This window comes from Ciconia boyciana, chromosome 3 (assembly GCF_034638445.1).
Source record: "Ciconia boyciana chromosome 3, ASM3463844v1, whole genome shotgun sequence".
NCBI classification, from domain to species: Eukaryota; Metazoa; Chordata; class Aves; order Ciconiiformes; family Ciconiidae; genus Ciconia; species Ciconia boyciana.
This window is the reverse complement of record NC_132936.1, coordinates 85,157,719-85,181,735: the sequence shown is the minus strand read 5'-3', so window position 1 is coordinate 85,181,735 and position 24,017 is coordinate 85,157,719. Positions and strand designations below refer to the sequence as shown.

The 24,017-nt window shown below is 39.3% G+C and overlaps 1 protein-coding gene across 2 annotated transcripts in view; it reads left to right on the top strand.

Moving 5' to 3' along the window:
- Window positions 1–23,582, top strand: part of NID1 (nidogen 1) — a 49,043-nt gene extending 25,461 nt beyond the window's left edge. The window contains exons 12-19 of one of the 2 annotated variants that reach the window (XM_072856408.1): window positions 6,329–6,553; window positions 7,204–7,376; window positions 9,401–9,527; window positions 14,299–14,470; window positions 17,283–17,440; window positions 18,799–18,922; window positions 20,079–20,191; window positions 21,693–23,582. In XM_072856408.1, the coding sequence (XP_072712509.1) occupies window positions 6,329–6,553; window positions 7,204–7,376; window positions 9,401–9,527; window positions 14,299–14,470; window positions 17,283–17,440; window positions 18,799–18,922; window positions 20,079–20,191; window positions 21,693–21,814 (1,214 nt within the window). In that variant the 3' untranslated portion in view covers window positions 21,815–23,582. The remainder of the gene's footprint in view (window positions 1–6,328; window positions 6,554–7,203; window positions 7,377–9,400; window positions 9,528–14,298; window positions 14,471–17,282; window positions 17,441–18,798; window positions 18,923–20,078; window positions 20,192–21,692) is intronic. The other variant, XM_072856407.1, reaches the window with a different exon arrangement.
- Window positions 23,583–24,017: the final 435 nt, after the last annotated feature.

Genomic DNA, 24,017 nt, shown 5'->3' with positions numbered 1-24,017 from the left:
ACAATTGTATCTTGAATGAGGATCTTTCCATGTCACAGCTTTAATTATATTTTGGAGAGTTTTGTTGTATCTGCTGTTTTAGTGGGTGGGGATCTGCCAAGTTTTGTTAGTCTTCATGTATACCTCTCTGATTTTTATTTTTTAATGCTGTTTTGTACTACCAGTAGAAGACATGCTTTAGAAACACTTGTATCAATTGGCTCTGCTCATGAAATGCTTTGAGCAGAAAAATTCTGTGTAGTTTAGAAGTCTCAGTTTTGCTGAATCCTGACTGAAGTACAGAGTACCCGTATTGCTCTGCTAGTCTGCAGCAATGGCAGTGTTTACAACAAACTTATCTATTCCTCCTTTCTTAGAGAGTTAATAGAACAATAGCTGCCCTTGGGATGTCATCTGTTGCTAAAGCTTTAGTACTTTCAAAATGGATATATCCAACAGTTAATTATTGCCAGAAGATAGAATCAAAATATACTTTCTAAAGGCTAGCAAAAAGCAGCTTAGTTTACTTTAGCACCCAATTTGTAAAGTAAGTTGCTTCAGAATGGAGATTCCAGATGAGGCTGTATTGTATTCAGTTGTAATTACGAGACCATTTCTTCCCCTTTTTACCCACTAAGGTTTTGATGTAATTAGCCTCAGTCAAGGCACTGAAGTCTTTCCTGGTTGTTAATAGCGTGGAAAGTTTCATTCATCCGAATACTCAGTTCTTTTTGCTGTACCCTTTTCCAATCCATGTGTACAATTGCTTGCTTGTTTGGTGTCTTTACTATTATATGAAACCTACTGCTGAACTGCAACTCTTGAAACAAGTAGACTAACAAGTAAAATGGATTTGAGTCGCACACAAGAGAATGTCTGTAGGAGTGAACCAGCAGGTTAATGAAAGAGTTAATGATGCTGGAATGTCCCACTGCTCACAGCTATTAAGAAAGTCTGTACTTCATTATTTCCTCACGCTTCATTTTTCCATTTCAAAAAACCAGATGTCTGAGAGTTTCTACCCCTGCAGACCCTAGACACTGTTTACTAAACAGAAAAAATCTAGATTCTTGGAACTAGGGGTCTGACTGTTAAGAGCGTTCGCCGGTCCTCTGTATACAATCTGTTTCACATGAGAAATGTGCTTAACAGGGCAACACTGTGAGTGAAGGATTACAAAGGAAAATGAAGGGACAAAGGGAAGCATGTTATTTTGTTTTGGGTTTTTTCCTCTTCTTTCTTTGGCAATGTCTGAAAACAGCAATTAAAAATGTCAGTATAACTCGTTGTGATATGTGGGGAATAAAGTGATCCACATAGGAAATTAAAAAGTACTCTTCGATTAAATACTGATTCTGGACACAATTTTAAATCACTTCTGTCTTCAGCTTGTGAATGAAAACCTGTTTGAGTAGTTATATCAGATCTTTAAAAATTCTTGAATGCTGTTGCAGAACTAATTGAATTTGGTTTAGTGTATCAGACTGTAATCCCCCCTGCAAAATGGAAGGAAAGGATTCCCATACATCTCTGTTTCTCATCCTGTTTTCTCAGCCTCCATCTTTTTTTGGAAAAGTCCATAAATCATTTTCTGCAGTGCCTGATGCAAGAGCTTTCCTTTATGACCAAAAAAGACTTTGAATGTTTGGATATGGCTTTAGGGGTTTTTTTCCCCATTCTGTTTGTTTCTTCACTTATATGGGAAATGGGTGTATTTTTTTTTTTCATCTGGCCCACTTTCCATATCCATGCTATTTCCATTTCATTTTTTTCAAGTTCCATGATACATTTCAGTGACTTTTAAATTCCAGATTGCTACTGGTAGTTTATGAAACAACTGAAAAAAATATGTTTAAAACATTAAATACAAATTTATTTTAGCTTGAGTTCAGGGTGCACTGTTCTAATGTATCTAGTCTGACTTGTGTGTACTGTGGTCCATGGAACATAAATTCTTTATCAGGCCTTTGATCTGTTCTACACTACAGCTTCTCTCTTAGGAGCTCTTTTCTGTACACTGGTTCAATTTTTCACTATCCTTTTGAACTGTGGTTACCAGAGCTGGACCCAGTATTCCTTGAATTACCTCCACATTGCTTCTCTATACCCGTGCGGTGTTCCTTGTGTATATGCTGAATTCTTATTTGTACCCCATCACAATCCCTACAGCACTGAGCTGCGTGCTGGCAGCTTATCTGCTTGCAGTTATCTGCTGATAGCTGTGATCTGCTGATAGCTTTTTTTGGTTGTGGTTTCCAAGATCAGTCTCTCTTTAGAGACTGGTCTACACAGCGTATTCCAAGAAGTGTAACTTTCCATTTGACTGTGTGAATCTACTTGTTTATTTTAATGAGCTCAGTTTATGTAGTGATGAAGTCCTGTCCTCAAGTTTTGTGGCCTATTTCTCTTCCACAAATGATGCAACCTATGATTGTATATTTTCCTCTGGAATCCTAATGAAGGAATTAAATTTCTTAATAAGGAATTTAAAACCAAGACTAAACTAATATGGGAACTTACTAGAAATACCAGTACTTCATGACATTTGTCCACTGACTCAGGTGATTTTTCAGTTTTTAATCATTTATCAAACTAAGGTAGCCCACAGTATGGTGCTTTGTTTCAAAAATGATACTGTCCTGTGGGCGTAAGTAGAGTGCCATAGGGAAACACAAAGCTATTAGGTCAGTGTGTTACCTTCATCAGCCAAGCATCAACTGCATCAAAAAGCAGTGAGAATGGATTTTTACTCAATTTTATGACAAATGCTAATCAGTAATGTTTAAACACGGATACTGAAAAATATTGCAACTTAGTCCTGCTGTTAGTAAAAGGCCGTTGCCACCCCCAGTTTCCTGCATCACTGAAGACTACCCAAGTCTTGCTCTTACTGCTTGTTTCATCTCTGTCAGTGTGTACTAACCCTAGCGTATACCATTTTTTCTCATCATTGACATGATCATTTGGCTTGGCTTTCAAATGTGGGTTTCAAGAATGATAAGAATCTCTGAAAATCAGGGCTGGTACCTCCTGGCTATGGAGCCTTGAAATAGGCATGACTTGTTTTCCATTTGCTACGATCAGGTATAGTAGTAGATGTAACAGCACCGATACACCAGGTAGGGCATTATTTGTTCTTAGCTCTACCTGTTGTAGTTTTCTTCATGCCAGTGGAAGTTTTCTTCATGCCAGTCAAGAGATCAGAGGATTCTCCTAATGTTAATTGTTCTGTATCTTTGAAGAGTCTTGACTGGATGAAATATTACTGTATTTATATTAAAGGAAGAGCACTAAGAAACCTCATTTAGGCTGCTGTACTGAAGGAAAGGAAAGTTACTAGCCATAAGGTTTGTGTCTGGAAGCTGGCTTACAAAGTAGCCCTTGTACTACCTAAACATGTGCCAATTCTTGTTATATGTTTTGTCTAACTTGTGCTGTTAGCTCATCAAGGCAGGGAATGTGCTTTATTTACTGTGTCAGTCTCATCTTTCAAACTCTGTCATAGCTAGCCTCATTTCAGACAGTTAATTAATGCAATTTAAAGCTTGCAAAATCAGAGCATCTTCTCTTAAGCACACAGAGTAAAATGTATGACTGTATAAGCAGACTATTTATCCCAACCAGCTGTCATCTGTATCTAAGATTATTGTGCCTTCTTTGCTGCATAGGCTACAACACTGGACTGGGATTCAGCTCACTTTTCTTTAAGTGTTTCTAAACTGTAAGCATAGTAATCCTGCTCATGATTCAGAGATAAGGAGAGAAAAAATACAGTATGGATTCCCAGTGCCTGCTTTGGACTGTCATAACTAATTTAGGGGCTTGTTTTGGTTTATAAATTTTAATATTAACTAAATTCACGTTAGTGAGTTGAAATGAGTCTAGTGTTGATGGGTTAAAATGGTTGAGTCAGCACAGATGAACATGGTAACACTGGTTTTATTTCTTTTCAGAACGTTTCTTTAACATAGATTACTTATGGCACTTGATACTGTTAAAAAAATTTATCACAAATATAAGAGACCTTCAGGAGCATAGGAGCAGTAAAATACATAGTTATTCCTAAAAGTGAATGGCAGTAGGGTATTTGACATCTTTTTATGCAACTGAAAAATCAGTGTTGATGAGATTTTTTAGAAAGAACAAATCATATTCTCTGCCTTCTAGAAACTGAGTGCTAATTTTGAAAATTAATTTGTTTGACTAGTCTCTTGACTTTAGCGGGGCTAATTGCATAAGCAGGCCATTTGTGAAATTGGTCTTGATCATTGCAATATAAGTACTCTTCAAAAATTCCATCAGTATTCCTGTATAAAATCTGCAGATATAAATGTGAACATTGACTTGAAATTAGAACAGACATTGGTATTACAAGTTACTAATAATACTAATATATTTTATATATAACAGCTGGGTCCTATCTGAGAGTGTATACACACTCCTTTGTATAATTCATATTTGCTAACTCATTTTCATAAAGCTGATCTAGTCTATTGATTTAAAAAATTGTAAGCTGTTGGATATTCTGTAATTCTGGGAATTTCAGATGGGAAGGAAAAACAACCAGTTTCTACATTTGTTTTTATATGCCACTGAGGAAGAGCTAATAGTGTCTCTCAAAGATGACATGAATGCAATGAAGATTTTGTTCTGCAATGAAAAAAAGCAGGGTGGGTCAGTTTACCAATACCCTGTATTCCCCCTGCTTTCTCTCATGAGCGGTGCATATAATTAGAGCTTGAAAAAAGAAAAAAGTGTGGCAAAACTATCTGTTTACTGGAATCACCATTTCTTTTACCTGCATACTGCATAGTGTATTGAATACGTGCACACAAAATTTGAGATAGATAATGGAGGTTTTCCTTCAGGGTCTGGTTTTGTAGGTTGATTCAAGGCTCTTTACCACCCACATTAAAGCTGATGCCAAATATTTCAGTTGTTTAGAGTGAGCTGTTCTCCAGACTTTTATATTTCTCTAATTGTGTCCAGGTGCATGAAACTTGTCCAAAGTCTTTGCTTGCATAACTAGTTTAATAATAATAAAAAACTGCCCTTCTTTTTTTGTATTTGTGTGAATTACACCACAGTAGTCTATGGGCACGTGGGATTAGCTTTTTGCTCGGCTGGGCTGGGTCTAGGCTGAGCCACACATAGCTAATGCTGTCCACCAGGCAGTGTAAAAACAAGGAAGGAGTAAATGGAAGTGTAATGTTCAAGCCTCTTCAGCAGACAGTTTGTGGTAAGTATTTCTAACTGTCTGTAGAAGTCATTGACAGGAAGAGATACTCCCCCATAATTAGAGCTCTTTCCCTCCCAATGCACAGAACCCTTCAGGGCTCTCAAGTGTAAGGTAAAACTAAGCCAGATTTCATTGTCTAGAGAAGGAAAAAGATTATTGTATTCTTTTAATTTCATTATGTTGTTTGTCATCTAGAAGGATATATTGATCTAGATGACATTCCCTATTGCATGACAGACAATACGTATATTAAGAAGATGTATATTTTAGTCTAGACTGTTTTGTTAAATTGAAACCAAAAGAACCGAATCCCTGAATCTTTTGATAATCTGAAAAGTTAGTCTTTCCTCTCTAATCCCTACAGTAATACATATGCATGTGGTGTAGCCATTATGCATCATATGTTTCTCTGCATACGTAATAGTATTCCTGTTTTCTGTATAGCCTTGCTTATGCACTTTACCAGGGACTGGACAATCTGTCCCTGCAATTCCTTTCTTAGGTCCAAAACTATCAAATGAGTGCTCAAACTGTATAACCAAACTCTGAAAACCTAATATACATCAAAGCAATGAGTTGTTTCACTTCCTAGGTTCTGTAGAGAGCTCAGCATCTGCCTCTTGTTGTGGTTTTCTCTCCTGGCTCTGAAGGGAAACTGAACTTTCAGCATTACAAAAAACCTTTATCCACTGTATGGCCTGGCTAATTAGTCACATTTTAAGGCCCATGGATAATTGCCAAATGAGTAGACATCGGGTTTGCACGTTGGACAGAATGTTCTTGCTAATGTGCCTCAAGGAGAAAGACAGTTTTCCAGCTTCTGTTTATGATCCTTCAACGTAGGAAGCTGCAGAGGGGCTGTTGGTTCTGTTTTAAACTAGAGTGAAAGATAAAATTACGTCAGTTTAAGGCAAATGTGTCACATTTACATAGGGCAGACTGTTCCTGAAGGTGCACTGGAGGCATATGCCTTCAAGGTTTGTAACGGTGCCGTGTTTTTCCAGCAGTAAGAATACTTGCTTATAAGTGGTCAGCATACATTAACTGTTATTAGTTATATAGTTATTAGTTAAAACAGAAATATTCACTGGTCTGTATTTTTTTTCACAGAAGTTGAAAAGACCAAATGCCAACGTGAACGAGAAGTAGCTCTTGGAAGTGGAGGCACTTTCTTCCCAAGGGAGATAAGAGTTAGTCACTTCATTCCCCAGTGTGATGAGCATGGGAATTACCTACCCACTCAGTGCCATTCTAGCAGTGGATATTGTTGGTGTGTGGATAGGGATGGAAATGAGATTGATGGCACCAGAAGCGGCCCAGGAGTTCAACCACCATGTAAGTGGCTGAAGCACTCATTTCTTGTAGGTGTCTCTACACCCAAGTGCACTGTCTCCCAAATGTGGGGCTTAGTCATGCCCCTGAGATGCAGCACTGACTTGGAGCAATGCAGATCTTTGCTGTCCCAATGGCAATATGCCTTGTGCTGCAGTCCTTTGGTAACTCCAGCATACACTTTTCCTTCAGCCAGGGGATCTGGACAACTGTGGTGAGCCTCTGAATAAGAAGGTGGTTTTCTGACTTCTTCCCTGCCTTGAAACTGTGAGGGGCCCCTATAGTTTCTGCCCTCTGGGAGCTGTGGCAAATCTGAATGTGTGGTAACTGACTGTTGCCTCAGGAAATGATGTTCCTTCCTACGGCTTCCTCACTTCAGCTGCAAAATAAGATGGGCTTTTCTAAACATTTGAAGGAAAGAGCAATTACAGAGCTGAACATGAAAAGACCTATTATGTCAATTGCTCCTTCTCTGTCAGCCAAGGGAAAAATTCAGAAGTTTTCTGCATGTGATTGTAGTTATTAGTGTCTGCTTATAGGGCTGTTTCCTTCTAAGAAGTCTGACTGTAATTGTGTCTCTGCAAATAATAAGGATCCTTGTTATGCTGTACAAGCTCATTTTTTCCCCATCTGTTTCCTTCTCTTTTAACAAGGTCTGAGCACAGCTGCTCCTCCTGTTGTTATTGGGCCCTCTGTTCGACCAGATACAGTACCTCTGCCGCCAGGAACGCACTTGCTCTTTGCCCAAAGTGGTAAAATAGAGCATGTTCCACTAGAGGGAAACAACATGAAGAAAAATGGTGCAAAAGCACTCTTGCATATTCCAGTAAGTAACCTACTATACTAAGTCCATGTGTTTTAGAAGACTTGTAACAAAGATGAGAGTGAGAGCGTTCGTGTATGTAACTTGATAATTTAAGTTCCAAACTAAATTTTTACTCTTGAGTAAGATTTCAGTATCCCATCCCTTTGTCACTGAAAATGGCTGACCTGACTAGTCAAAAAGCCTAAAACTGAGCTATAGAAAAAAATGATTTGCCTTTAAAGAATAGCTCATAAGACAAAAATCTAATATTTGTGATCTCACATGCCTCCAACAGCTCATCATATAAACACTCCTACACTCACACTTTCATTGGCTTTCTGACTCTGGTATAAAAGTCTAGGAAGCCTACAAGAGCAGTATATGGAGAGGCCCTTTTTTTCTCTCTTAGTACCTCAACGTTTTTTCCTAAGTCTTAATCTCTTCCTGTTTTTCAGTCACTTCTCTGCACTTCTTGGCTACAGTTATGTATAGATTATTTTTTTCTTCTTCTTTTTTGCTCTCTTCTCCATGTGCAGGCCCAGTGGGTGGTAAATCTTTTTCCCACGCTTCTTACTATTGTCTTGAGAATCTTTTTTCCTTGAAAATGAATCCCTGATGCTGAGAACCTGACCTGTCTTTTCCATCACCTGTGACACACGCCAACTCTTCTCACTTCCAGTTTTATCACATTGATTTGTTTTGCCCGAAGCCTGGGATTTCTGTTTTCATTGCAGTATTACTGTATTTATAATAGATAGCAATAGCAGGTGGCATGCTGACCTCTTTTTTACATTACTGTGAATATTTAGTAGACCAAATACTGACTAAATTACACAGATTCAGTTCAGTAAATAGTACCACAAACTGTGCTGTGATGCAAGGGCGAAATCAAGCTTTTGTCTCTTGTCTAAAGTGCTCCTGCAATAATGTAAAAATAAAGTAAAATACTATGTGCAAAATGGGGTAGTTAGGCTGATATAGAGACATGGTTCTGAATCCTTGTCAGCTAGTCTCATTATTTACTTCATCTAGCTTAAATTAATTAATTGGAAGTATCTTCAGGAAGGAGCTTCCAAGAGATAAGATGCAACTCTTCATTAAAATTTTCAATTAAAATGAAACTTTCAGTCTCTGCTAACAGTGTTGTCTCTGTTTGTGTTGTCTCGGTGTTGTGTATTTGCAAAGTGACAGTGTTTAGCAGTGTACAGGTGTTCAGATTGTTTTTTAATCTACAGCATTAATGTATGCTGGTTAATAAGTGCATCTGTTTTTAATGCATGGGTTTGGACCGTCTTTCTAAGAAGTTGCAAGTTACAAAGGCAGTAAAGGTGATAGACCTGGGAATCCATGTGAAATTATTGTTTTACTGTGAAAGTCTCTTTCATTTGCCTGGAGGAAAGAGTTTCAACTCGAAACTCAAACTCTAGTCCTATCTTCTTCTCCTGGAAAATTGCACATATATATTCCTTGTCCCTGAGCATATTCTTTCCAGCAGAATGATTTATGGAGTATTTGTTTAAGCTATTTTTTATTTTAAAAACTTACTTTGCTAGAAATTTTTTGAGTCAAATGATGCTACATAGATAGCACTGCTGAAATGCAGCCATCATGCATGGGTTGATGAATTTGCAGAATACAAGTCAGATTTGGTAGAAGTCCTTATTCCTCCTTGAAGGGAAAGAAAGAGAAAAAAGCACATGAGGAATAACACAGTAAAATAACATGAACTTTCTTTAAATGGATATGCAGGCGAAGTTGTAGAAGTGAGACCAACTGTTCAGTACTAATACCTACAATGCTTCTTTGAAATAAGATAATTGTAAATGGTGTCTGCTAGTTAAAAGTGACTTATAATTGAAAGTATTTTTCTAAGCTATTCTACAATGACTGCCACCCAATCATTTTCTCTGCCTATCCTCCCTATTTCCCACCTTTCCTCAAGAATTTTGTTTTTTCAGGCTTGAGACTTAGATCCATAAGCTAGTACTGCTGGCAAATACTTGTCGTTTAGCATAAGCTGATATAATTTGCTTGTTGACCCACAGGACAAAGTTGTTATTGGAGTTGCTTACGATTGCACAGACAAGATGGTTTATTGGACAGACATCAGTGGCCCTTCGATCAGCAGGGCTAGCCTGCATGGCGGGGAGCCAACAACCATCATCAAAACAGGTAACAGCACAAAATTCTTCCTCTTGCTACTCCATAGGAATGGCATTAGAGACTTGAATTTAGTCATGTATACTTCCCAGGTGTTGCCTGAGCTGTAGCATTACAAGTTGGTGTTATTTGGATAAATGACAACCGAAAAGTCTGGATAACATAAAATGAAAAAAGATCTGTTCCCTATGCAATAGTCCTTCACTGCCATTCCACTGCTAAGATAGGCAAGAAGTCAGTTCTCTTTAAATAAACTAAGTTTAAGGCCAGAAGTGGGAGCAGCATGTCAGTGAGATGTTTCCGTCCTTACTTGCAGTTGCAGGATATCTGTCTAGCCATTGAGTGTCTTGTGAACATCACTGGGGACGTTTAATTGAAGGCTGAGGGATTTGAAAGATGAACCAAGCTGCTTTGGTGGTTTTAAAGCGTATCTCGAGGCACTAATGGGTGCAGGGTTCAGAGCCTCACAGTCTAGGCTTTGGACAGTGTCTCAGCTCCTCACAGAAATGTTTAGAGGTAGAAAATTTCTGTACCCAATTACAGTCCTAGGCTGTGCTTATATTCTTGCTGTGTTTAACAAAGGAAAAAAAACCTCCTTTGGATGCTTTGTCACTTCTGGGGAGGAATCTTGAGGTAGGCTTGAGGCCTTTACTGCTCTCTACCTGTGGTGGCATCCTCAGGGCTGCCACTACAGTGGGGCAGCACAGCTAGTACTCTCAGGGCAAATCTCCAGGTCATGACATCCCAGATTTTTAAAGCACACTCAAGACCTCACTTTCCTGTGTTGAGAATTGGCTGTGGTATGTTGTGCCCAGCCTGGCATCCTTTGCCTAGCCCACCTCTTTTATAATCACCTCTTGTCAACCATACTGATCAGAAAGGGTGGTCCAGCATCCTTCCTGAAAAGATCCCATGTCCCTGGCCATGAGGAATGGAACACATTGGTAGGCTAAGCTCAGACTACTGTAGACAGACGTTATTCATGCTTACAATGATTCAATGGTTACAAGATGTAAATATGTGAAGAAGGAAGGTTATCACTAAAACCTAGGTCATGTGCTGGGGTAGACCCATCGTTGTTCAATGTATTTATGATCTGAAAAGGGGATGATGGATTGTCAGTTTGCTGTTGAATGGGTGTTGAACGCAATCAACACTAAAGCTGACTAAAAAATTGCAATTATATGTTTACCTGGAATATCATCTGTGGGTGTCACTCTTTGATTTTTGTTCTAGCAAGCAAGGTAGGTAATCCCCTAGCTAGCTGAGATTTGATTATGCGTAGTCCTTTTCTCTCCTGTTCTCTGCCTGTCAGCTGCCTGCTCTGCTGAGAAAGGACTGGTGAGCATGGAGGTTGAATAAGAGAACTCCTGCTCTCTGTTCCTGGGCTTGGGCATCAAACAGCTGAAAGGTGGTTAGAAACTGTTTCAGCTGTGACTTTCCATGCCTTCCACTCAAGTTGTAAAATAAAAGTGAGTAAAGACACCTTGTTCAGTTTTCACCCTTGGAGTTGCTCAAGGATTCAAGAATTGGACTAGAGGGTATTGTGGGGTTAGTACTTTTACAGTTTATGTCCTGTTCTTATACTTTCCCCCAAGACTCTGCTGCTCGCTGCAGTCCATGTTCATTTTCATTAGAAGGGTAAGTGTAAGCCCATGCATTTAAAATATGAAAACCTTTTTTAAATAGAAAGGGTTAAGGGGAAGGACAGATTTGGAGAACAAAGTGAATGTAGGGGCATTAAAAAAAAACAACAACAAAAAATAGCTGGAGGCACTTTTTGAATACTAGTGTCCTCAGGATCCTAGAACACCTGTGAAATCAAGATACTGGAGGAGGTTGCGCTTGCTTTGGATCCTTTGCAGCTATTGTCACAAAAATTTAGGAAATTATTTTAGCAAAATGATCAACCAGTTTTAAAACTCTACAATAAATTTGCCTTAGTTTTATTTGGATGCATTGAGTATCTCTACCTGGAGTTTGTGCTTCGGAATAGCCAGTTTGCTGGGACTCTGTTCAGGCCCTTGGGGGCAGCGGAGAGATGGGGGCGGCTTGGATCCTACCATTGTCCTGGGAAGGGAAAAGGGAGAGCCTAAGGCCATCCTTAACCATTCCAGCAATTATGGAGCTTCATATTTCTGTACAACTTGATGGCTGAGATATTTGTACAACTTCTTTTTTCATCCCAACATATTTAAGCTGAAAGGGACTCTAACCTGTACTGCAAGCGTGTACCTGTACAACTACAAATTCTGTGGGGAAAGGATTTCAGATTTCCACTATTAAAGTGTTTTCTCAGATACTGTACTTTAAAAAGTGAGGGAAATTACTATTGCTAAAAATTTTATATGGATATGAGAGTGTGTGTGCACGCATTAAAAATCTTGCAGTATATTAAATATTTTAAAAATATTCATGAAGGCTTTCAACTAAATTTGATTATTTTCGATAATTCAGGATGCTTCAATGTCACATGGAAACCTCATGGTTTTTATCTGCTACAAAAAATATTGTATGTGTAAAGACATCTCATGATTTCTGTTCTCCTGTTGTTTGCATAGGAAATGAATGCCATTCCTGAAGAGATGTTGAACGATGTTGCACTCTGTTTTCTGTATGTTAACTGGCCCTTCAATAACGAGTCAGAACAAAATAAGGTTGAATATTCAGTGTTTGAATGGATGTCTTCTATGCTGGCCAAAACTGAAACTTAAAATTTCAGGAAATAGGAGAATTCCTCCCTCTCAGAAGGCTAATGAGAGTTCTTTATTTTGTTTTGATCTTTGTCTTTTTCCTCCTGTGAGCTGCAGCTGGTTTCTTCAGTTCACATGTATTTTTGTGGAATGCACTTTTTTTTGTTTGTTAAAGCTCTTGTGATCCAAGTTGGGTTGCTTTGCAAAAACATGTTTTATTGTGGAGCCCCATCCAGTTCTCATGTATCCCTGCAGCTGTATAGCCTGTGGAGGCTTTCTGAGCTCTGCAGCTGTGCCAGAGGAAAGCAGAGGCAGGTCAGAAAGGAGAGCTTTCCTCTTTGTTGTAGGTGCTTAAGTCATATCAGCCATGCATGTTTGTACAAGCCTGTCCCCAGGGACAGAGCCTGTGACTGTTTCAGGCCTGGTGACAATATAGCAGGAATGCATTTGTGCCTCTGGAAAGACTGGTGATACATGAAGCCTACATATTCCCTTACCCCTCCATGGGGGATGGTTTTTTCTGGCTCGTTGTCAACCAGACAGGAAAGACATTTACTTTAGGCTCCTTGAAATCTCCTGGCATATAGCTGAAGCAAGGAAACTAGTCAGGGAATAGGGGCTCCTGGGAATCAGTGGCAGCAGATCTTTTGCATGCTACCTTCTTCTCTTTCCTAAAAGAGGCTGGGAGCTCCTCCATCACCATTTAGTCAGTGATCTTCTGATCCCAGAGACTGGGGATTGTTGCCACCATCACCTCAAAATGAGGCCACCCTCAGCAGCCTCTGCCATTAGCAAGAAAAGAAGTAGGAACATTTGAGGGTCTAAAGTATATGTGAGGTGGTTTTTTGCAGATGACAGGTTTAGCTCTGCAGAGGCACTTGGAGAAACACAAGTAGTAATGTGAAGTGAGTGTAACTAAGTTAAAGTATGCCCAAGTGCTCTACGGAGGAGTGAAGAGATAACTGATTCACATTTACTTTCTTGGCCCCCCCGCATGTATGAGCTGTGAGTCAGAAGCAGTGAGATACATCTTATTTGTTGTTTTCTGCCTCTTCAGAAATGAACATACATCCAAAATGTCATGTGTCCAGGTTAAGTGCAGTGAGTGTAATCCACCCATGTGAGAGATTGTTTAGGCTATTGTGCAACTATTATTCATAGCAAAGTCACAGTAGCAAACTTTAGACAGCTCCGTCCAGTGCTCTGGACCAAATGCCTTTTCTCCAGAAAGGTTGTTTGTGTCACATACTGTTTGTTTAATGGCTGTCAGTAAATAAACTCGAGGATTAATAGAAGGCTTAACAGGCTACGTTCTGTCGTTCTTGGACATTCGCACGATATGTGGATCTGCATTTGAAAGGTGGTTGGTTTTTTTTTTTTCCAACAGCTGGCTGGTATGAAGGGTCACTTCGTCTCCTTTTGGGAGTGACCACGTACAATTCTTACTATTTCTTTTGGAACCGAAATTGCACTAAAATTGATTTGTACCTGTCTTTGGCTTCATTATATCCCACACAGCCTGCCTGCTCTTTTTCAATGGATGTATGAACCTTGAAAAGTATAAAGCAGTTTTTCACAGTGGCTGAATTAAACCTTGGAGTGCTGTATATTTATTCTGCATTCTTCATCTGAGTTAGAAATGCTAATGCTAAAGCAGTAAGGTCATTATCTGCTATTTCCTGTTGCTTTTGGAACAACTAACTGTCCAAGAAAAACTGTGCACATACAGTACTAAAACATGTTCCAAAAAGGATTGCTCTGCAAAAACAAAGAACTGGATCTAAATTCCACCAGTTAGTTAATATAATTATCTCTAGTGCTTTGGAGCTTGATTATCTTTAAGTATTGCATTGGCTAACTTCAGCATAAATCCAGTTTTCAGAGGGGTGCCATGTATGCCAGTACCAGAGAAGGGGGGATATTAGGGATTATAAAATCCATTCTAGATCCTGGCCTGCTAAGGAGGGTAGAGTAAGATTCTGATCTTAGAGAGAAACCTTAGTTAAGAGTTGAGAATGTTTATGAGGCTGACATTGTGTATTGGGAATAAATATCATGTCTAGGCATGTTTTTCCTCTGTTCTCTTGCAGACTTGGGAAGCCCTGAAGGTATAGCTGTAGATCATCTAGGTCGCAACATCTTCTGGACTGACTCTCAACTGGATAGAATAGAGGTGGCTAGGCTGGATGGGCGCCAGCGTCGCATCCTTTTTGACACTGGCCTGGTGAACCCCAGAGCAATTGTTGCAGATCCTATGAGAGGGTATGGCTATGTTGTCAAGATATATGTACAAAGCTTGATATTTTTATTTATTTATTTATTTATTTAACATGAGCATATACTCTGTGTCCATGGTTTTAGGCTGTCTGTAGACAATAATAGGACTATCTTTTCCTAAAACAACTAACAAACAAAAATGGAACAACCTACTTGTGTCCTGAGTGGTACACTGGAAATAAAACTTCTTCTAAAATGCCTGCTAGGTAATACCATGATACTTTGTTGAGGGGTTTGTCAAATACGTGTTTGTACCTTGCTTTCAATACATTGTTTGCAGGATGACAAGCGTTGCGTTTACCTAAAAAAAATTTTTTTTGCAAGATTACTGGACTAAAATACTAGATTAAGCAATTTGATATTTTCATTTCCATCGTGACAGCCCTTCTTCCTCTACAGCGAAACAAAATTCGTGGAGACTACCCTTTAAAACCCAAATCTCCCAACAGGTGAATCGGAGTTTCAGAGTGCTCCCGAAATAAAACTCAATAGCAATGGAGTTACTATTAAGCAGGCATCCTTTATTACAGCACTGGGCAGCACTGGGGATCGCTCCACCATAAGTGCTCCGACAAACAAGCAAGATGGCCGAGGTTATATGTTGCAAAATCATACATATTCATAAGATTAATTTATATAAACATGAGATTTCTTGGAACTCATTAATGTATGTAAATGTCTTTGACGCATGCCTACTTAAGTCCTTAGGTGGTCGTTAGGGATCCTCTGGTGGTCGTTGGAGGAAGTCAGTAGTCTTCATCACTCTGATCGCTGACTGAACTTTGTCTTTACACATGCTCAGTCCATTTTTGTCTTGCTCATACCCTCCTTGCATATCCAAACCCAGGTGGTTCTTGTGCAGCTTCTCCTTATTAGCCCTTTCCAGGGACACAGGGCCTGAAGAATTCCTTTTTATCTATCTACATTGCAACTATCTCAGCTAACCAAGGATTTAACACAGGCAAAGCATTCTTACTCTAATGATTATTATTGGGGGGGGAAAGACCATATGTAGGTTTCCTTCAAATAAAGAATGCTCGTTAGCAATTCTACCATCTAAGCTTCCTTACTTAAGGCCAACAATACTGGCAAGCTAGGCTAAATTATCTGTGAAAGGGAAACTAAAGGAAACATTGAACAACCAAGATATTTACAACATTTCTTTTTGTCTTTGGGGATTTTAGCTCTTTTCAACAGTGTTCCTTCTTTGAAAACTCCCATGGTGTCTCTTCTGTCACCTTTTTCACTTCTGTCATTCAGATGCCTGAGAAGGTCCTATTAGGCTTCTATTTAAAGATGCAGATAACTACATACTTTAAAAATTGAGGCTGTAAGCTGCAGTCACAGAAATAGCCAAGCAAAGTGTCAGTAGGAAAGTGTAAATGCTTTCAAATTATGGTTCCAGCCTGCAAAACCAGAACTATATACATACTTTTATGTGTCTTTGATCTGTTGACATTTTTTCCCCCTGAATATTGGAAGAAATACAGGGAAAATTAAAACTACTACAGAGCCCATGGTAGTACCGCATGTCTGTTCATTAATGTCTGAACTTGCCTGCTGTTGTCCTGGCGCAACTTTCTGTAGCATGGCCGCTGCTGAGAAGAGACATTTCAGTCAAAATACTCAGAAGCACAGAAACAGAGTCTTTCTTTTCAGTCTGGAATTGCTGGGAGGCTCTACTAAATGATTGCTTAATTGATATGATAGGCATCTTAGCTGAGAATTCATTTATGAACAAAAGTACTATGTGCTCAGGGAGAGTTTTTTGGACGATATATCCTCATTCCAGATGTTTGCAAACAAGGTTTGTAGCAAGAAATGAATGCATGTGATCCATGAAAATTCGAGTGATAAAAAGCTAAATGAAAAAGTAATGGTATTGACTTCTCTCATTCCTTTAACATAAAATAAACTTTTACATAATAGTCACATAATAGCGGGGTGAAAACATTTGTGGATGTACATCAAGTGACAGCATAATAAGGAAAAACAAATGCACTTCATGGTGTGAGAGAAGGGGAGAGGTACAAGTGTAATCAGACTGAAGAGAGAGCTCTGTTCTGTACAGAACCCCACTGACAGAGTAGGGCTCTGGGTTCAGGTCAAGCAGCACAGACTTCTGTCTCCCAGTAGATTTTGTGTTGTGTGTTTGTGTGTGGGTTAAGGAATAAACAACAAAGGTGCTTGCATTGAGGGGCCATGTAAATTCTCAGCCACAGAAAGTGCATCCAAGGAAAAAACCACCATAACAAATGGCCGCTAATAATAAAGCATCAGTGAATTAATGGCCCTCTTTGGGGTTCTCCCCTGACTATAAACTACTCTGATCGATTCCACTGTATGTTGCTTACTTGGTGCATTGAAAAGAAAAATGTAATTTTGAATGAGTCCCACAAATGTATGCCAAATGCTCCTGCTGTTTAGACTGAGCAGATACGATGGGTGGTGGGGAGGAGAACTCTAAACATACATTTTGAATGGTCCTCAGAACTGCTGAAAGAGAGGTCTTTTTGCCTGGCATCTTCCACATAGCCTAAACAATGTAGGGAAAGCATTTCTTCTCAAGTGTGTGCTTGCTCTTTTTGGTTTTTGGGGTTTTTTTAATGGAAGTATAACATTTGCTACTTCTTTACTTTTGTTACTTCTATATCCAAGTGCAATGTGGTCCTTCTTATTTATTTAAATTATTTGGGGTGTGTGCGTGTTAGTTTTGTGTCCTTAGTGTTTTCCTTAATTACAACAATCTTTTGAGATCAGTCACTATGTTAATTCTTGCCTTTTTCTTCCTCTCAAGAAACTTGTACTGGACTGACTGGAACAGAGAAGCTCCTAAAATTGAAACCTCATACATGGATGGCACAAACAGAAGAATCCTTGTTAAAGATGATCTTGGGTTACCAAATGGGCTGACATTTGATCCTTATTCCTCAATGCTGTGCTGGGTAGATGCAGGTAAAGAGGTGCTAAAATCTATCTTCATAATAGTAGTAGAATAAGTATGTCCAATCCTGAAATGGTGCACAGCCAACTAATGTTTATAGCATTTTGGGCTGTGTCTTAGACTTCATACCTTTTTTTTTTTTGGCTTTAATAATCTCTCACTTTATTTGTTGTTACTACCACTGTAGCATTCACATGAGACTGTGGCACAAACTGAAAGATTTCAATTCTGATCAGGAAACGTCTTTGGAATGCAACAGGTTTATATCTGTGTGTCTTGTATGTGGCTATCTCTTTACGTAGTGCTTAGGCCTTTGTAGAAGAAGTTGTGAGTTTAAGACCAGGAAAAAACACCGATTCATCTAATCTGGCCCTACAGAATATCATCCTTTTGCTGTTTTAAGACCTGTAACCTCTCTTTAGGCAAAGTTTGGCTTATATTTGACTGAAGCAAGTCTTGAAAAGGCAATTCACACTAGATTTAAAGATCAAGAGGTTCTGCCACCAATCCATTGTTAGTTTTGTGCCAGTGTCTTACCAGTAAAAAAAAAAAAGTGTTCTTTTAATTCTCATTTGAACTCCACCCCACCCCACCCCCATCTTGCTCTCTTTCTCACTGTAGACTCTGCCAGAGACCTCCTCCTGTGGAGGTGCTTTTACACTTCAAGTCACCTTTCAAGTTTCTGATAAACTGAAAAGATTGAGCTCTCTTTTTCACTGTAAGGCACTTTCTCCAGCCTGCAAATATATCTCCTTCCTCTCTTGTTCTCATATTTGTCTCTTTTTCCTTTCTCCCTAATTATGGAACCCACTACTTAAGAGAAACCTACAGGTGTTTACATTCACTAGCAGTGTTCCTGATGTGTGTAGTAGCTTTACAGCTAGACCTTTTTACACCCTATTTGCATCTACAAGTTAGATGTTCTTCCTGTAGTCTTGCCTTCATGGCCCAACCCAGCAAGCATTTTGGGAACACGGTTGCCAAACTAACCTTGCAAAAATGCTTTCCAGAGGAGGTGGAACTGGAGAGTGGTTGAAGTATCCCTCCAGAATGGAGGAGACCTTCTGTCAGCTTCCACCCCAGCCTGAGGATGCTGGTATCTGTACAAGGAGTCTCAGCTTGTGAGCAGTGGCCATGGCTGCACTGGACATCTGTGTTCCTGTGAGTCAGGTGGTGTGCTGATTAGCATTAGCACAAAAGTACTTTCCTATCCAATCTTTGGCATAGGGAGAGCTTTGGCTAAGCAGCATACTGAAAGACTTCCAGGAAGTTTTACTCTGTTCATGCTTGCATGCTTACGCTTGTCCCTCATCCCTCATGAGAGCTCTGTTGCTCTGGTTCAAAGGCTTAATTGTTTCACTACACCCAGGTACCAAGAGGCTGGAATGCATGAACCCTAATCAGCTTGGTCGACGAAAGATTGTTGAAGGAATTCAGTATCCTTTTAGTGTTACAAGCTATGGGAAGAATTTATACTACACAGACTGGAGAAGGTATGTTGTCTGCTAAAGAAATTATGGAGTGCTTTAATCTGTTCTTCTCCCTGGTAGGAACTGAAGTATATACTGCATTTCTCATGTCTGACCTCTCACACATTCCTGTCTTTCTGCTTTTCTGGCAATAGCTGATGCAGGGCGGAGTGGATCTGTATGGCTGACCTATTGATGTTGCCAGTTAACTGAGTTTTCGTTTTCAGCATAGTGATTTGTCCTCTAAGAAAATGCTTTTAACACTGAACATTTTTTGTGAAAGGAGTGGGAGCTAACATGTTTCCCTTATGGCTGTACTTGCTGCATTGAAAAGAGCAGAAATTAGTCACTCGAGGCTTTCTATGCCCTATGTTATCTGAATGTTCAATCGGAAATAAGAAAAAAAACATTTACTGTCTTGATGACACTTTCTTTGTTGCAAATGATCTAAAACATTGACGTATGATCAAGACTTCAGAGTTTATTATACTTTCCAGAAAAAAATCCAGTCCATGCATTTTTAAATATTTGTTTTTCCTTGAGGCAAATGGTTGTATGGGCTCTATCTGCAAATTCTTACACAAATATCTCCATCAATTGCAGCAGGAAGAGCTATTAATGTGTGTAAGGATTTCCAAGCTAGAACCTAACAGCTGGGAAATGCTATTCTAAAATAGGCTTCTGTAAATGGGAAACAGTGTGTTACAGGTCTGTTAGTTGACTGCCCTTTTATTTTTAGGAAGAAAAGATCACTTATAACTAGCTGTATTCCTTCCGGATATCAGGCTCCACCTGCAATATAACATCGTCCATAATCATTATGCATAATAGCTGCAATGTCAGCTATACCACAGAAAATGTCAAAGGGGCAGAATATGGAGAATGTGTCAAAACTACTAACAGATGTGTTTGTGTAGAGGGACATTGTCCTGTGTTGGAAGTACCTTCAAAATTAGTAAGGTGGATCCCTGCTACATTTCTTAGCTGCCTAGAATGAGGGTTATGACACATTTGAGTTGCCCAGGAAAGATGAGGTCTTGGAGGATTTTGCTTCTGGCATTGCTTCCTAATTGTAAAAAAGAAGCAACTTCAGATTTCTTCCCTTTTTTTTGTTTGTTTTGTTTTCCCCTGTACTCCCACCTTCCTCTCACTTCTGTATGTTCTCTTCTGCATACGATAGGGATGCTGTTGTAGCAGTGGATCGCACAATTTCAATAGAAAAGGATAACTTCCAGCCTCACAAGCGCTCCCGTCTCTATGGAATCACTACAGCCTTTGCTCAGTGCCCAGGAGGTAATCCAGATGATCCTCAAGTTTTTACAGCTGTGCAACACCTTAGCATATAAATGAATTTAGTAGCAGCTCCCATTGACAGGCTGCCAACAGATCTAGGTAGTTAGTGAAGAACTGGTTATTGCTTAGATTTCAATTTACTGAGAAATTAAAAGCCACCTACATTTTTTTTCATAAAAGCAGTTGTGGTTGCCATATGAAACCAGAGTAAGGAGGGAAGAAGGGGCCTGCTCTATCCTCTATGAAAGGACAAGTGTATGATCAAGATGAGGATCTGACATGGCAAAAGCTGCTATGTTGTCATCGTCTAAATTGAATGCTATATTCATGGCTAGGGCCTTACTTATTTTTAAGTTTAAACTACGGAAATATCCTGGTGTTCTAGATGTCCTTAATGAGTTCTAGTGTTTTTAAAAAGGGAATGTTCGGAAAACAGCATGTGGTAGAGTGGGTGGGCTCCAGTGAATGTTAAATTTTTCAGATACGTTATTGAAAAGCTCCTTGTGAAGCTTAGAAGAGAGGAAGTTGATACCCTTGAAATAACAATTTGTTCTTTGGAAAGCAGTATCACTGTTCAGTTATGTTGTTCTTAGCAAATCACAGTTAGGAAAAGAGTTCACTTTTTATTATTACAACGTGTCTGGAATTATAGGAGTTGTAGTGGTTTTACTTTAGGCTTAAAAACCTATGAGATAGTTTATCTTGAAATTATTCAATATATATATATAGTAAAAAATATAATTTAGTTTAATTGAAAGCTTGGTTCAGAGCTTAAAAAATGAATATAAATGTCATAATTAAGAATTCAGTTATGTTGTTATTGCTAATTAATTCACAGTTCCATTATGGTAGGCAGTGTAAAACAAAACAACATTGTGTGCTCTGAGCAAATACTTATGTTTATAATATTCAGAACCTTGGTATCATTTCTTTCTCATCATATGTCTGTTTCAAGCATGTTTCTCAGAGGGATGCCTTTCCCCTCAGATCCACTGCTTCGGGCGCTGTATTCTCTTTCATTTTACCCTTCAACATTAACATGCTCCTCCCCACCCACCTGATTTTTTTGTTTTCATGGGTCATTCCTCCATGGTTTTGTAGTGGGTGGTATCCAGGGATGATGTCCTGTAGCATTTTGGACTTTGTCCTCACGTGTTGCACTTCCTGTATTTCCTCACTCCTTGTCTCTTTATCCTAATGTCTGTGACCACCTGGCCAATTCATGACGGGTAATCTGGGAGCAGCCCAGTTTTTTCATGTTGCCTCTCCTGCTCTGTCCCAATATCTTGATCTTTCTTTGAGGTGAATATCAGAAGCTGACACATGGAATATGATGACTCTCATCTCCCCAAAGCATAGTTTTGTTTCACTCTCAATCTCCTTATGGCTTGTTTCTCTAGTGTAGTCGTGAAATCTGCACTTTTCTATGGATGTGTTTTGGATTTTATTGTGGTTTTGCTTTTGTTTTTGTTTAACATTTTACATCTCTGTTCTTTTCCAGGACATAACTACTGTACAGTGAATAATGGTGGTTGTACTCACCTCTGCTTAGCTACCCCAGGAGGCCGTTCTTGCCGCTGCCCTGACAACACAGTTGGAGTGGATTGTATAGAAAGAAACTGAGCATTAAAATAAGCTTTAGAGCAGCAGACACCTTTTGGAAATGTGCTGTAAACAATTCACCCCTATCAGCACGATCAGGCCCTAAAGATAAGTGCTCCATGCTGCTGACAGCAAGCCACAATGCGCATATGCAGACGCGAGCGCGCACACGCACACACACACACACACACACACACATACGCAGGCAACGACTGTTTTGTAGCAGTTAGGCAAGACAGAGCTGCCCAGGTTGGGTCCAACTGCATCTCGTTCCTTGTAATATTATCTCTTTGCTTTTAAAGGTAAATGTGGAGGCCTTAGTTGCACCTGTGCTGGGCTATGAGGAAGTGTCTCTTGGCAAAATTAAAGTAACAAATACCGAACAGAGTAAACAGGATGGCATGACCCAAATCCTGAGACTAGGTTGTACCTCAGAGCATGCAGCAGTTATCTGCATAGCGGCGAGCTTAGCCCATCATATATGCGGCTGGGCCATATCTCTAGCTGAGAAGCAACCAGGGGGTCCCAAGGATGAATAGATGTGGGTGGGAACAGCCAGTAATATCACAGATTTAATGCCTAACTGCATTCCTTCCCACTACCAGTCCTTCTACTTCCAGAACTTGAATCTCAGCTTTTGACTCTTGTATTACGGAAACACTTTATCCATGTGCTATGAGGGTAGTTTTCACCTTGGCTCATGTGATCCTTTCCCACAGCATGTGATTCTTTATAGATAATCAGCACTGCTTAGTGGATGTATCTGAAGTTTTTGTTGGATTTTAAGAGATTTATTTTTCCTCTGTCTGAGGTGGATTCCCGAGTAGTTTTCTGAAATCCACTAAACAAACTTTGGATATGGATCTCAGTTGCTGATAGTTCATCAAAGAATGGATGTTGATTCATTTAGAGGTGTTTGGTTTTAGAGATACACGGTCACATTTGCTTCCTGAGAGCTTTTAAAATAATATTTCTGTGTTTGATTCTGTAAGTCTGAAAGTGGTCTTTGAATCCTATCCTAGCCATCTTTCTTCTTTAGCAAACCATGCCATGCCTTTTCTTAGACCATGAGAAACCATGGCAGTTAAAAATCTGATTTCCAGAAAGGTCACCTGTGTCTTGGTGCTTAAAAGAAAAAAGATGGTGATGCCCCATTTGTGTGCCAATGTTCAGTAACAGCAAAAAGGTGTGCTGAAAATCAAAGCAGTAAGTTTGGAGTGGGGAGGGAAAATCAAAATGCATATTCTTATGTCAAATTAGCAGTACAAATCTGAGAGTGAAGTTTGGCTTCCGCACTGTGTGTTGGGAAGGAAGCTTACCCACAAGCCAACCTGCAGCAGCAGAAAAAAAACAGGATTTGTGAGCCTTCTGCCAGGACACATTTCACAATGTCATGATCACAGCAGTAAGCTAACATCCCCATTTCCTCACTCCCTCTTCAGACACTACAGTAACAGTTTTAAACAGAGCCAATTCTGAGTTTTTACTGACATATTCTTCTTTAACTGTATATTTATCATAAAATAACAAACCATATAAACATTTAAAAGATTTTTTAAAAATAACTTTTTATAATTTTTAATTCATTTTATTCATACACTTAATCAGGTATGTCTTACTGTAAATATAAAAAATGTGTTGAAATGAAGGTGCTTGATAACTCTTTCTCCAGAATTATTCACGTATCTGGTGAAATATTAAAGTTTACACTCTGTACAGGTATCTACAGTACAGTCAATAAAATTTTTTGGTTTTTATTTTCTATAAAAAAAAATTCATGCCTGCAGAAGGAAGTGATATGTGGTGTCTCACATCTCTTCTCCTGTTGAGTTCTGGGTTTTCGCTAACTCTCATGTCTAGTGATGATACCTCTCTTCTAAGACGCAACACTATGGGGAAAAACTGCTGTTAGGGCTTTTGTATTTTGAAACCAGTAAGATACTTTTATTTAGAACAAATACGGGAGGGCAGTTAAAGAACATACAGCCTCCTCTGTTTTGACACAGGCTTTTTACTGGTTGTTAACTCTTGTTTAACGTTGTCAAGTAAGCATAATTCAGTTATACCATACTTCAGACTTCTGTGTTAGTGGAAATACAGAGCAAGAACTAGATTAAATGTGGGGCAGAATTTATCGCTCTGCTTGAAGATGCCCTGGTGCCAAGTCTCTAGGTGACAGGGTTCTTTGCTGCCTGGTGCCACAGCACACAGAGGCTGTCTGTGC